Source organism: Mycothermus thermophilus (genome assembly GCF_041956435.1).
Source record: "Mycothermus thermophilus strain CBS 625.91 unplaced genomic scaffold VTJ04scaffold_6, whole genome shotgun sequence".
Taxonomy (NCBI): domain Eukaryota; kingdom Fungi; phylum Ascomycota; class Sordariomycetes; order Sordariales; family Chaetomiaceae; genus Mycothermus; species Mycothermus thermophilus.
In genome coordinates, this window is record NW_027191432.1 from 2,857,806 (window position 1) to 2,871,694 (window position 13,889).

Sequence of the window (13,889 nt, forward strand, 5' to 3'; positions counted from 1 at the left end):
TCCACCCGACCTTGGCTTGCTCAGTGTCATTTCGACTTCTCCCGATTCATCTCGGCTCTCGCTTCCCGGGCAATTTGCATGGACTGGCTCGCACCGACCGCAGTGAGGATGTGCCACCAGCCGTGTAACTCGAGCAAGAAGGCCCAGGGCAAGCCGAGGTGCTGGCGCATGGCACGCAGCTGAGCGCAGTACTCGAAGTCGATGATCCAGAGCAAATAGCCAACTACAGATATGGCAACGGCTTTCCAGGTACGACGGGACCAGTCGCGGAGCTTGGACTCTGGAAGGCCATAGGGCGCCCAGTAAAACACATAGAAGGTGTGAAGCAGCAGCGCGCCAAGTGAGGAGGTGAAAGCGTACACCTGGTAGATGATCAAGGGCGCCTGGAGGTAGAAGACGGAGAAGGAGAGGTAGACCACAGCCAAGGCGATAGAGATGGCGCGGGCACGGCCAGGAGGCTGGCGGAAGGTAAGCGAGGCCTGAAGCATTGACCAAGCCAAGCCGATCATCGAGAACTCGTCAACAAACTCCAGGGTTTGGCGCAAGGTGGCGTGGAAAAGGAAGGATCCGATGCCGAGGACGAGAAGGGAGACCGACATAAAATCCCAAGAGGGAGAGAGGATGCCGCGGCGGCTATGCTTAGATGAGCCATACATGGCGAGAAGGGCGTAGTAGACTACGGTGTAAGTCAAGTGTGTGAGTAAGGCTGTCTGTCTTGGGTAGTTACACGGCAACTGTCAAACCCGACCCGACGGGACGCACCATAGGCGACATTGGTGAGAGAGTTGATGAACTCGGCCAAGTAGAAGGTGATGCTATAGTCCTCCTCGCAAAAACTTGTACGAAGTGTGCAATCAGCAAGGCATTCCTACCACGATGATGTATGTACGTCGAACGCATGCTTACTTGGCCCTGCTCGTGGGGGGACTCCAGACGCCATGGTCGGAAAATGGATCGCCAAAGAACTGGATGTTGTGGTGGCCCATGATGGATTTGACCCGATTGCTGGGATGGCAGCGACTTGAAAAGCCTGGAAGGTCGGGTCTACTATAGTATTCCGTACAACCTGGAATAATTGCCGAACCGGGACTGGTGACGATCGCTGGGTTGTGTTGTGGTTGTTTGGGTTCAACAGGAGATGCAAGTTTCAGCGGGGAAGAGAACAAACAGAAAGGAATGGAAAAATCCAATTCCACCCAGCACACACACAAATCTCAAAAAACAATGAGCCACAGAGAAATGTGATTGACTTAGTGGTTATCTGGGAGCAGGAAGGAGTGGACAGCCCCACGACCACGACCATGTCGTCTGCTGATGGACGCGCTTCCAGCTTGGTGGTTGCCCAATTCGCCATTTCGTGTCTCATTCCATGCCGGAAGGAGCAGCGGCATCATCGGCAACCAGAACAGACCGAGTCCCGATATCGAACCCTAACCCTTGTGAGTTCACGTGCATGCATCCATGCAGCGGAAGGACCCGTTCGCATTGCGACCTTTCTCGTGGCACGAACAAGGAAAACGCTCTCATCATCTTTTTGTTTCCTTTCATCCATTTCTCGACACGACCCGAGCCCCAATCATCAAATCCCATCGCCGACAAAACCCGAAAAGCCCAACCATCGCCAACCAGCCCAGCGACACGCCCACCGCGCGATAGCCGCAGAATTAATCACGTGATCACAACAACTGCATCAGCAAATTTCGTCGCCAACAGACACCTTCATTCGCCATCGCCATCCACGAACGCCGTCATCGGCGCGACAGCCCGGCCTCGTAACCACGATACATATAATCCAACACGAACAACGACGAAATCGGTCCGTCGGGTCCTCGCACTGACACTGCGCAGGGCTCGCAGCTGCCGGTATGTGCATTGGCGTCGACACGTCCGCGTCCATCCTCGCCTGATTTCGCCTCCACGCCCACGGCCACCTCCATGTGCGCGCGCATTCCCCCAGTTGGCTTTCTCTGACCCGTCGCAACCCCCTTTCCCAGATCGTGGCGCCCATTCAAGTCGTCCAGGCTAGCCGCGGTGGTCCCTTCGGCGCCCCGCCGGCACGACCCTGGGGCATGACGACTTCGCCGACAATCTCGACGAACTCCCTGCCGACAACATCTTCGCATACACCGCTTGAGACCCTGCTCCTCTTCCGCGCCGTTGCCCACTTTGGCCTCGACGATTCCAACTTTACCCGTATCGCCGATGCGCTCCAGGCCAACAAGCTTCTCCGCAATGCCGCCACCTACGATCCCCGCCGCTTGACCCCCGATGCCCTCCGGGAGCTATTCCTGCGTGTAGTGCGCGAGGAGCTCGCCTTTTCCGGCTCCGATAAAACTCCAGGTCCAGATGGCGTCCTGTCGCCTGCCTCCAAGAAACGGAGGCTAGAACCACCCCCACTATCGTCGCTTCAGGAAGCTCGCCAATATTTGGGAAGAATCGAAGCTGCTTATTCCCGAATTCACGATGCCTATGTGAAACACGCCGTCGGAGAAGTCCAGCAGTACGAGCGCAACTATGAGGCTCTACTAAAAGAGATTAAGGATTTGGAAAGGTCAGTTCCCGAGGTCGCTGCCGAGTCGGAGTCAAAACCGCCACAGGGCCCCAACGGGATTCAGGCCCCGGGGAGGCCAAAGCCTGCCGTTTCGCAGAATGGCTCATCTTCCTCGCCTGTCGCCTCGCCCAAACCACCACAGCCGACAGTTCCGCATGTTGCGCCTCATCCTCCCCTACGAAACCTGCAACCACTCTTGCCCCAACCACCGCAACAACAGCCACCGGTTCCTCGGTCACCAGTCCCATCTGCTCAGGCTATCCCACAGGATACGTCCAAACATTCTCCTGTCAAGGCTCCAGGGCCGCCAAGGCACCCACAAAACGGGGTATCTCCAGTCCTTCAAGCTCCGCCGGGAGCCGCACCATTCCAACCACCATCTTCACCCGCAATTTCTGTGGGTGCCGACGGTCTGCAGAGGCCAGATGGTGTTCCGGCAGCTCGACAAACTCCGGCATTCCCACCCCCAAGTCCCCAGGTACCTGCTCAAGGACAACTAAAATGGGAGCCTCCTTACCAGCCAGCGGGCGTTCCACCTCGGCCGGCCACTGGCCCGGCGGCCCAGCCTCCATCCCAATCACCAGTGCCTCCGCAGCGCGTACCGCAACAAATGCCATTGCAACCAGGTTCTGGTCCGCTTCAAGGTCAGCACGGCCGACCGGTGCAGGGCGTGTCTGCGCAACCACAACCCGGAACCCAATTCCCACCAACCGTCCAACCTCCTGCCCCGGGCATTGCGCCTGCACCCAAGCAACCACAATTACTCCCAACCGCTGCGCCGGGTGCTGTTCAACAACAAGCCCAGTTCCATCCTCCATACCAAGGGCGTCCCTTTACAGTACCTGGTCAGGCCTCACCGACTCAACCTATTGTACCCTCCGTTCCCTCTGGTACAATCCAGGCCTCAGCAACACCCTCTGTCGCAACGAGCCAAGGAGCTCCTCGACCAGGTCCCGGGGTCACGGCGCCTCAACCACGGCCACAGGTTTCGACGGTCTTACAAGCGCCAACAGCGCCACAAAATATTCCTACGGCGACAGGCCCACGGTTCAACAATACTTACCAACCCCCTCGTCCCACGGGAAGGCTTGGTGTCGTAACTCCCACCCCGGCTGCTAGGTTCAGCCCTGCCCCTGGTCCTCGGACGCCAAACGTCGGCTTTCCCATCAGGATTGCTGGGGGTAGCGGAACAAAATGGGTTTCTAATTCCACTCCTTCCACTCCGAGGCCAGGGATTGAGTTGCGGTTGGGGTATGACGATGTACCAAGCCCTGCATACGAGCCAACAAGTCCGGTGTTGCAATTTGCGACCCTGCCGACTGTCAAGGACAGCCAGAAGCAAGAAGAGTCCATCGAGACCCCCAAAGCTAAGCCAGGGAAATTTCAGCGAGCGCATCCACAGCCAACCCCAGCCACTGCCCGGTCAGCGGGCTCCCAGGAGAAGCAAGCACCGCAGTCCGGGGCCGAGCAGGAACTCGCCAAGATTAAGGAGGAAGCGAGTACCCCTCAACCGACGACCGAGGCTGGCGATACAACCGCCGATGAGAGTGTCACGGGGCGAATGCAGCCGTCACGATCCTCGAAGCGCAAGCGTGATGACTTCACACCGACGCCAGCCCAGACGCCTCGCGCTAACCAGATCCGAGAGACCCTCCCTGAGGGTTATGTACCCGGCGAGGGTCCCAAGCTGGTCCTTTGGACGCGTTCCTTCAATAAGGTCTGCGGCTCAGCCATGGAGCAGATTATCCACCACCGCTCGGCCAATATGTTTGCCCAACCGATCCGTGAGAAAGACGCGCCTGGCTATCATAAGGTGGTCAAACAGCCCCAAGACCTGAAGAGCATCCGTGCCGCTATCAACCACGGAAACCGTGCCGCCGCTGCTGCCGCCGCCGCCCTCCCTGACGGCGGGGATCCAGGAACGAGTAGCGTTTGGCTACCTCGTACCGAAGACCTCGTCCCTCCCCGCTCCATCATCAATTCGTCGCAGCTCGATCGCGAGCTAGCACACATGTTCGCCAACGCCATTATGTACAACCCGGATCCCAATCATGGTCCGGGACCGGCGTTCTTGCATGATGCAGAGTCTGATGACGAGGAGGGTGACGGCCATCATCATGGACACCAGCAAGATAGCGTGCTCGGGTATAAGGTGGACGAGTTTGGCGTCGTCAATGACGCGCGCGGGATGTTCGTTGAGGTCGAGAAACTGCTTAGTGAGCTCAGGTCGGCCGAGGTCCGGCGTAACGTGCCCCCTTCGGCGCTTGCCGCTGCTGCCGCGGCGGCGGCGGCGGTGGCTGCTGCTGCGAATGCCTCAAATGCTGCTGCTTCTGGTGGTGGTCCTTCGGCTGGCAAGGATGGTGAGGGCGATGCTCCTGCCGGGGATGATAATGATAGCAAGGAAAAGGAGGTTGCGACGGCGGATGAGAAGAGGGATGAAGCAGAGGAAGAGGCTGAGGTGGATGGTGAGGAGGATCAACAGCCTGAAGACGCCGGGAATGAGCAGGAGCCGGAGGGCTCGGGAGCAGCGGCGGCCAAGAGAAGGCGGGTTGCGAAGGGTTGAATTGGTGTTGTCTGGCGTACCTAATGAAGGACAGGAAGAAACACCATGTATACTGTTAGTGACGAGGCTTTGGCTCTGCCTTGCTCTTCGCGCAACTCGGGTCGGGTCGGATGAGAGTATTTGGTTTGGTAGTGATGTTGGTGTCTTGGGTTGAAGCTTAGCGGAATGCCGAAAACATCTTCGCTCACCTCCACCTTGGAGAACTTGTTTCGAAAGCTTTCAGTGGAGTTTTTGTGTTCCAACATGTGAGATGGTTTGATGTTTGATGCGTTTTTACCTGATCAATCAGACTCGAGGCTCTGGGAGAGGGGAAGCCTGGCTCGACGGTCGGAGTTCTGATACAACACATCGACCATCCCATTCTTTCACTGGCGTCCCTGGGAATTGTTCATCCAGCAAGCAGGCCTGGTGATCTAACATATACATACAGTCAGTTAAAATACGTCTAGCGAGGGCCGTGGAGTATATCTCATCAGATTTGCTTCATCATCATTCATATTGCTTTGCCTCCTAGGTACTAAACACCACACTACAGGTACGACAGAGAGTATCATCAACCTCGTCCAAAATATAAACGCCACAAATAACAATAAAACACCATATTTCCGAAATGAAAGATGTCCAAAACGATATGCCGTGTCGCCCCCTGAGTGGCCTCAGTCATAGTTTTAGACATACTCTGCCGTGACCGAGTTGTACCGCTGGCCGTTGTACAGCAGGGTGTACTGCGTCGAGGCGGAGAGATCTGCAGGTGCCTGGTGTTAGTCATCGGATGCAGTCCCCAACGGGAGACGGGGGTTAGGGGGAGGAGGGACGGAGGGAAACTCACAAACTGCCTCAATCTTGCACTCCAGCTCGTAGTACCATTGCCCATCGGCGCCCTTCCTCCGGGGCAGCTGGTTCTCGGGAATGTGCGTCACATCGGCCTCGACGTGGCACAGCAGGTTGACGTTGTCGTCCTTAGACAGGGGTGCCTCGCGCGAGGTCCTGTCGGCGTAGACGTCCATCTTGATCTTCTTGATGCGGCCCTGGTTGACGGGGCCGGTCCAGACGAAGTTGGTGTAGAAGGGCTCGTTCTCCGACACGGTGTCGCCGCGGCGGATGAACCACTCCATCGTGTACACCTTCCAGCACCCGTCCAGGCCGCACCAGTGCTTCTTGTTGCGTAGCGAGCTGTGCAGCCGCTCGTCGTAGCGCACGCGCCACTCGGTGCCGTAGTGCTTGCGCGCCTTGCGGTTCTGCACGCGCACCTGGGTAAGCTGCTCGGGCGCGCTGAGGGCCAGGCCCTTCATGACGGCGCCCTGGACCACGGCCAGCCAGGCGTTGGGCGGCTGCATGATTGAGATCCTGGGGTCGATGGCGTTGCGCAGGCGCTCCTTGAGATAGTTGGAGGCGCCGAAGCCGCCAACGAGGAGCACGGCCTTGATGGGCACCTTGGAGGCCGTGATTTGGTCCTTGACGAGCTTGATCACTTCTTGCACGACGGGCTCGAAGATGACGCGGAGATCAGAGGCCTAGGCAGAGTGTCAGTGACCGACAACCAAAAGAAGACGGTAAGGGTGTCCTTATAGACTCACCTTCATCGCGTACCGACCACGGCTGATACCAAGTTCCCTGTTGTTGGCCAGACCAGGGACGGGGATGATGAAAGTCTCATCGTCACGGGCGGTGAGAGTGAACTGACGCTTGATGGCCTTCTCAAACCTCTCCATGGCGTCGGCCAGGACTTCGTCATCGAAGCCATCCAGCCTGCCGAGCTTAGCCTTGAGGAACTTGGCAAAGCGCATGTTGAGGAAAGTAGAACCACAGAGAGCACCTGAGCCAGGTGTGGCCTCCTGGACCTCAAGGACGGGCTTTAGTTTGGTGATGGTGTAGGAGATGAGGTCGACAGTGCCGCCACCGGCATCGCAGATGACGAAGCTACGTCTTGTCAACACGGACTGTGCCAAGGATTAGACTTCATGAGAACCTACCTATCGCCTACTTCAAGGCCATGGGGATCCAGGCCATGGAGAGCGTAGATGGCAGCAGCCTCAGGCTCCGAGATGAGATGAATGGGTGCCTTGGAAGCCGAGAGGCCTCTCGCCTTTTGGCAGGCCTGGCGAGTCTTATCCTTGGCCAGGTCACTCCAGATTGCAGGGACGGTGACGACGAACTCGAGAGGAGTGTTCTTGACGACACCCTCGCCCAGCTTCTCCTTCAAAGTGTACATGAGATGGTCACCAAGGGCAGACATGTAATCGGTGACGAGCTTGTCGACGTTACGGGCGCCACGGGTCGCAGCGCTGGTCACAGCTGTGCCCATGGCCTGCAAAGATGGATCCAGATCGCTGCGAGGGACCGTCAATATGGCTTCGCATGAAGAGATACCTGCCCCCCAAGAAGGCCTGCCGATAGGACTTACAGCTTGAACCACTCGATGATCTCGTCAGGCGGGGCGGTAACTGGGATCGAGAAACCCCATTCTGGGTCTCCGTTGCCATTGTAGCGGAGCTTTGTTGGGACCTTGTCGGAAGACTCGCCCTCTCGGTTTGTCTTGGAGATGGGCCAGACAGTGATGGCCATGCGACGATCTGGGCGTTGTGTCTCGGCCCAGGCCACACCTGAGTAGGTGGTGCCAAAGTCGATGCCGACGATGATCTTGCGCTCGTTGATGGTGAGCCTGTCGAAATCCATGGCGGGCAGCTATCGAGCCAAGATGTTTGATGCCAAAGGAAGATAGAAGAGAAAACCAAATAGGAGTGGCGTGGTTATACGAAAGCCTCAACAGCTATGAGAAAACCCGTCACTGTGTTTGAGGCCTACCACAACGAAGCCTGAGCTGGATATGGGGTAGAGAATGCAGGTGGAGTTCACAATCGCTCCATTAATATGTAGTCAGGGGGTAGTGAGGTCAGCCTGGCAGAGGACCGAGCTGGAGAAACTGGGACCGGTACAGGGCTCAATTCGCCAGAGCTTCACGTTCAATGCCCAGTTGCCAAACTCAGGCAAAGCTTGGTAAGATGCTTTGTCCTTGTTGACTTGGCAATGCGGTCTAAGATGTTGGCGACGGCGAGATGGGCCAGGAAGAGTCTCGGTAGAACAAATCGAAAGAGGTCCACTGAGAAAAAAGCTGGCAAGAGAGCACGGAGGACAGCCAGGGGCGGGGGGCTGAAGAAGAAAGCTGGCGATGGGTACGGCTGCAGGCACTAGTCAATCCAATGACAGGCAAGGCAGCCTGGTATAAGGCTAGAGGTCCAGGACGCCCAAAGCTCAGACGGAGGGTTCGTGGGGAGCTGCCCTGGCCACGAGGTCACTGGACAGTGCCGTTGCTTGCACTCAGAAAGCCCAAAGAGGCTGAGAGGGCTAAATCGCAGATGGAGATGCCAACCCAAGCTTGACCTGAAACAGTGGATAGTACGCCCGCGTCATCGGTCCTCACAGTGGCTGCCGTCGGGATCTGGGCCCGGTGGGAGACAGGAAGCTCAAGTCATCGTCCGGTCTCTTCAAACGGAACACCGGGCAGTGACAGGATCTCCGAATCAAGACCTAAGGCCTGTCTCCCAGACCCCTCTGGAGGACCCGGGTGCCTAACCTTGATTGCATGTTGCGTCGTGCTGCAGCTCCCCCTCTTTTTGCTCCATTTGCAGCCCATCGGATCATGGGGAATCATGGAACATGGCCACGCGATTCGCTGGCGGCTTGCTCAGCCCGAATGCCTAGAGCCTGCACCCACTCAACATTCTGCGGGTTGTGGTGTGCGGCTGTGGTGTTTCCTGGGCAGCGCGCTCAACGTTATCTACCGCCGAGAAGACATGGGTGATCTGGTAGCGGTGGTGGTGGAGGTGCGGGGAAGCGAACCTGGCAAGGCTGTGGACTCCCATGCCGCTGATTCCTTGCTTGACGCAGAACTTCTTCCGCTTCAAAGAACAAACCGACAGGCGGGCAGAGACATTGAAATTGCAATCTTTTGCTTGCTTGTTTGCTTCCAAGCCCATCTTGACGCGAGAATTGTAAGCAGTCGCGGACAGAGCCAAGAATTGATCCGGGAACCTCAGTCTTTCCTGTTTGCCCTGTCTGGCACAGCCGCATTCCGGAGCAGGCGCCACCCAGGACCGAATGCGGGGACACACCTAGACCCCACAAGGCTGCGCCCTACAAATAGGGCAAGTGGGCCATCAATATCAGCGACCATTGGGCGAAGCAGGGGACAAGAGCCCCTGCACAGTCAGACTTGACCTCTGTCGGTTGAACACATCGTCGACACGATCGAGCCTTCCGCCCAACGAAACATCAGGCTTGTTACATCACTGATGGCGAGACGAAACGGAAAGCTCAGTCAACCTTGAGCACTGCCCGTTGGTTGCGTGGGGGTGATTCCACTCATGGCAGCGCCTGATGGACCTGTACCTAGCCGCGCGGTTTTCAGGATGTATGTCCATGCTAAGTACGGAGTAGTAGGCTGACGGCCTGAAACCTCGTTGATGATGGAGAACGAAAACTTGGAGCCTCGAGCCGCGTTTTAGGAAATTCAAACTTGGAACCTCAATCCTCCACAAGGTAGACCATCAACTACCTACCTGATAACTTAATTGACACCAACCTGGGATCTATAAGTAGTGTCTCCGTTGTTGGGCCATTCTGCCGACAAGGCTGCCTTCCCCTGTTCATGCTTCGTTGGACTGAAACTATCAGGTATTGACCCTCTCGCTGAGCCTGAAGTTGAACCCCGCATTTTCGCTCCAAGGAGGGGCTGCACAGAGGGACGGACGGCTGAACATGCAGCTCACCCATCGCCCGCTGTCGACAATCATCCAGCTCCCTTTCATGACAGGATTACTCCCAGACACCTCCTTCTCGGTAGCTACGCCAGACCCAGCCTTGCTCCCGTCCTTGCCCTGACTCGGGCGGGTGGTGGATTGTGTCTGTTTACCCGTACTTGTTTAAAACCTTCTGCCCTATCATCATCCTCTCGGCTTTCGGGAGAGCCTTATTGCTTCGCTTTCCTATGCTCCCGCTTCCTTTTACCACACACATAATGACCACCGTTGAAGACATGCGTCCCTACGATGACGAGTCCATCAAGCCCTCCCATGCCGTGGACATGACAGCTCCGAGGCGGACCACTGATGATCGGCAGCCTGCCTCTACGGAGGCGCCGCCGCCCCGCCCCCCGAAACCAAATCAGTATGCTCATGGATCATACCGAGATGCTGCCGCTTCGGGGCTCCGGGGCGATCCGGCCGACATTGAGATGACCGGCATGTCGGCTGCACCCATCACCACAGGGACTGGTCCTCGCACCACCGGGTCCGGACTTCAAAGGTCAGCACAGTCCCAGTCCCTGGACTTGCTCACTGCCGTTTCAGATGAGGAAGAGTGGTCCAAGAGATTCCTGCCACTCTCAAGCCTGGAAGGCAGCTCCACAACACCTGGAGAGCAGCAGCAGTCAATGCCGCGACAGGAGAAGAAGGGGCAGGACAAGAAGCATGAAGCTTACCAGGATCCTCTTGAGCAAAGATCTCCATACAGCCCAACCTCACGCGCTCATTCATCGCATCCTCATGCGACATATTCCCAGTCGAACCGTGTCCCGACCTATCCGTCCGTGCCTCCTCCGTCACATGTGCCAGCGCAGACTGACGTCAAGTCACTGCCGCCCCTGCACTCTGAGGGCGATGAGAGAGAGAGGATCAGGGCAACCCGCACGAGCCCGAGCAAGACCTCGACACCCCCAAACACTGACCGTGCGCGTGAGAGACGCAAGTTGCAACGTAGAACACGCCCAGATTCGGCACGACCGGAGCAACCTGGGTCATCAATCGAGGTCGAGGAGGACAAGGAGAGGATCAAGAGAGAGGAAAGGGAGGACGACGACGACGTCATGTCTGCAGATGATGATGAACAGTTCATGGAGGCCTATTCGCACACGGAAAACCAAGTCGATTTCCACGACCCACAGGAGGCTGCGAAGAAGAAAACTTATACTAAGGAGGACATGGACAAACTGGAGCGTCTCTTCGCCATCGAGGCGCACAAGCTGTCCGAGCAACTCAAGGAGGCGAATAGCCGGGCCGAGCAGGCAGAGCGAGCTGCGGAGGAACTCCGGCTACAGCAGAGGGCAGAGGCCAAAAAGGCTCGGGAACTCGCCAAGCAGGATGCCGCAAACTCGGGCGACGAGACCGCAGTGTTGCGCGCCGAGGTTCAGAACCTCCGCGCCGAGCTTGACGAGGCCAGATCCCACATCTTCAGCCTCCAGCCCTACCTCAAAGACCTCACTCCTAATGAGGCCATCCAGGTAAGATCTCAATGGTGACCCACAGTACAAATCAAAGACTGGACTGTCTGACATGCTGGAAACAATACTTGACAGGACTTTGATGAATTGATCAGCAACATTACTCAATGGGTGGAAAACCTCATCGACCCTATTCTTGACAGCGACGAACGCATCGAACGAGTGTTGAACCGGGCACGCAAGAACACCGATGATGTTCTGGCCCTTCGCGGGTTCATGCAGACCCATCCGGACTTGGTGTTTGGTTGCCGGTACCCGGATACAGATGCCGACATCCTGATGGCGCTTGTTCTGCGTTTTCTGATGACTAGCATCTTCAACAAAGTCCTCTATGGTGCGGTCCCAGAGTTGGTGGGGGCCATCAGCTTCCTCGAGGCAACCATGCAAAACAACGTGCGGCCCAAGCGAGGTAGGCACCTGTCAACCCAAAACATATCTATCCATGTATCATGGCACGGAGAGGATTGTTGACTCAACAGTAGATCTGTTCGCCCTGCGGTCGTGGCGCGCCGAGACTCTCAACGCTCTGATAAACTCGAGCAATTATGAGCAGGATAAACACCGAAGGATGCGCGAACTCACCCACGAGCTGTCCACCATGTTCTGCGTGTTCCGCAAGGACAAGACTAGCTGGAATGACGCTGTGCGGGCACTCCATGATGATATCATCACGCCTGCAATCAACCTGCATGAGAAGTTCATGACGTCGACTCACCACTTCTACCCAGACCTGACGGCCTATATGATCTGGGCGGGCCGCAGCCGAGAGCTCGAGGCGAACCCGGACTTTTGGCGGGACGTTGGGGATCTCAAGTGCATAAACGTTCTTGCCAATCGCAAACAGTTCAGACTGGCCACTCTTGAGCACAAGCCAAGCACGGAGGAGCTTTTCCGCCAGCTGGTGCCTGTGGCGACCATCGTGCCGGCGCTCTATATGCGCCAGGTCGGCAAGGGCAATGCCATCAAGGAGCCTACGCCGATCCGGCAACAGCAGGTGTTGGTGGCCTGGGGTCCCGAGGAGAAGCGGGAGAAATTCCTCAAGGGCGAGCGCACCTTGTTCCACCATATCTATTACATGCGACCCGACCGGCAGGAGAGGGTCTTGGACACAGGCATTGTAGGCATGATCTGGCCGGGATTCCGCGGGTGATGGATGTTCTTTGGGTCTAGATGCGGTTTCCGGTGAGTCTTTTTGGACAAGACAAGGTTTTGGATGAGTGATATTGGACATTTGACTGAAACCCTCGAAGAGATGATGTTTGGGGTTACTTAGGTATTCAAGACACTGGGTGCCCGGGACGGACTGCTTATTCGGCTTCATAAGGTCAATTGCAATAACTACCTCCTATCATATCTACGTTGCATACCTCCTGAAACAATTCCATACCTTCAAGCCCAGGTACTTACCTAGGTATGCAGATGGGAGGAAGATAAAAGACACCGGAAGAGGGGTTGGAGATTGGGCAGCGCAACCCTAACCCTAGGCATAGCAGGTCTGCAGCGATATGGGCTCTGCACTGGCTTTGCCCCTTCAGTCAGCCTGAGTTTCTGCCTTAGCTGGGCCAACATGTGCTGGACATGCTGATCTGGTTGGCAATGCAAAACACACCGCCAAGGAGTAATCGAAAGCCCGGCGAGCAGCTTGTCATTGCAATGGCAGTTCCGTATCTCGTTATCCATTGATTTCACATGGAAGAATTCTGATCCCACCTCCAGGAACTATGCCCCAGCATCATGCCTGGTTAGAAGCCAGAAGGCCCGTCATTTGCTAACTTGGGACGCAGCGACCTCCGCCACCTCCAATCCAGCAACGACACTTGGTGATCGCCCGGCTCTTGACACTATGAAGGTCCCGACCCTCATCTCGAGCCTCCTGGCTCTGGTCTCCTTCTCCGAGGCCACGCCGCTCATCAAGCGAGCGACGCTCACGCGGGTCAACAACTTCGGCAACAACCCTAGCGGTGCGCGCATGTACATCTACGTGCCCGACAGGCTTCAGCCACGTCCTGCCGTTCTCACGGCCGTTCACTACTGCACGGGCACCGCCAACGCCTTCTACACCGGTACTCCGTATGCTCGTCTTGCCGACCAGTATGGCTTCATTGTCGTCTACCCGGAGTCTCCCAATGACGGCGGTTGCTGGGATGTCTCGTCCCGTGCTGCCTATACCCGCGATAGCGGTTCCAACAGCCACGCCATTTCTCTCATGACGAAGTGGGCTCTGCAGCAATATAATAGTAACCCGGAGAAGGTCTTTGTTGCTGGCACCAGCTCGGGCGCTATGATGACGGTGAGTGACACAGAGATGAGGCTCAAGTTGTGGTCAGCTCTCTTGTCTCGGTTACTGACACCTCTCTCACCAGAATGTTCTCTCTGCTGTGTACCCTGATTTGTACAAGGCTGCCGCTGCCTACGCTGGTGTCCCTGCGGGCTGCTTCTACACGGGCACTGTTGCTGGCTGGAATTCGACTTGCGCCAACGGCCAGTCCATCACCACT

General features: G+C 56.8%; 6 protein-coding genes across 6 annotated transcripts in view; 3 read left to right on the forward strand and 3 right to left on the reverse strand.

The window, feature by feature from the left end:
- Positions 1-26: 26 nt before the first annotated feature.
- On the reverse strand, positions 27-986 carry VTJ04DRAFT_9451 (uncharacterized protein; the record flags this gene model as incomplete). The annotated part of the gene is made up of 3 exons (XM_069368000.1): positions 27-676; positions 763-836; positions 907-986. 3 exons carry the CDS (start codon positions 984-986, stop codon positions 27-29), a joined length of 804 nt encoding a protein of 267 aa, XP_069216272.1.
- A 315-nt stretch (positions 987-1,301) lies between these two features.
- On the forward strand, positions 1,302-5,114 carry VTJ04DRAFT_9452 (uncharacterized protein; the record flags this gene model as incomplete). The annotated part of the gene is made up of 7 exons (XM_069368001.1): positions 1,302-1,439; positions 1,849-1,863; positions 1,995-2,704; positions 2,847-2,948; positions 3,072-3,389; positions 3,453-3,584; positions 3,671-5,114. 7 exons carry the CDS (start codon positions 1,302-1,304, stop codon positions 5,112-5,114), a joined length of 2,859 nt encoding a protein of 952 aa, XP_069216273.1.
- A 20-nt stretch (positions 5,115-5,134) lies between these two features.
- VTJ04DRAFT_9453 (uncharacterized protein) lies at positions 5,135-5,359 on the reverse strand (the record flags this gene model as incomplete). The annotated part of the gene is made up of 1 exon (XM_069368002.1): positions 5,135-5,359. One exon carries the CDS (start codon positions 5,357-5,359, stop codon positions 5,135-5,137), a length of 225 nt encoding a protein of 74 aa, XP_069216274.1.
- A 423-nt stretch (positions 5,360-5,782) lies between these two features.
- Positions 5,783-7,790, reverse strand: VTJ04DRAFT_9454 (uncharacterized protein; the record flags this gene model as incomplete). The annotated part of the gene is made up of 5 exons (XM_069368003.1): positions 5,783-5,859; positions 5,944-6,628; positions 6,692-7,034; positions 7,088-7,444; positions 7,519-7,790. 5 exons carry the CDS (start codon positions 7,788-7,790, stop codon positions 5,783-5,785), a joined length of 1,734 nt encoding a protein of 577 aa, XP_069216275.1.
- Positions 7,791-10,131: 2,341 nt separating this feature from the next.
- VTJ04DRAFT_9455 (uncharacterized protein) lies at positions 10,132-12,541 on the forward strand (the record flags this gene model as incomplete). Its single annotated transcript, XM_069368004.1, has 3 exons — positions 10,132-11,391; positions 11,467-11,800; positions 11,874-12,541. 3 exons carry the CDS (start codon positions 10,132-10,134, stop codon positions 12,539-12,541), a joined length of 2,262 nt encoding a protein of 753 aa, XP_069216276.1.
- Positions 12,542-13,234: 693 nt separating this feature from the next.
- VTJ04DRAFT_9456 (uncharacterized protein) overlaps positions 13,235-13,889 on the forward strand; it is a gene marked incomplete at both ends in the record, with an annotated part of 2,237 nt that continues 1,582 nt past the window's right edge. The window contains 2 exons of the mRNA XM_069368005.1: positions 13,235-13,681; positions 13,755-13,876. Coding sequence (XP_069216277.1) covers positions 13,235-13,681; positions 13,755-13,876 — 569 coding nt within the window. The remainder of the gene's footprint in view (positions 13,682-13,754; positions 13,877-13,889) is intronic.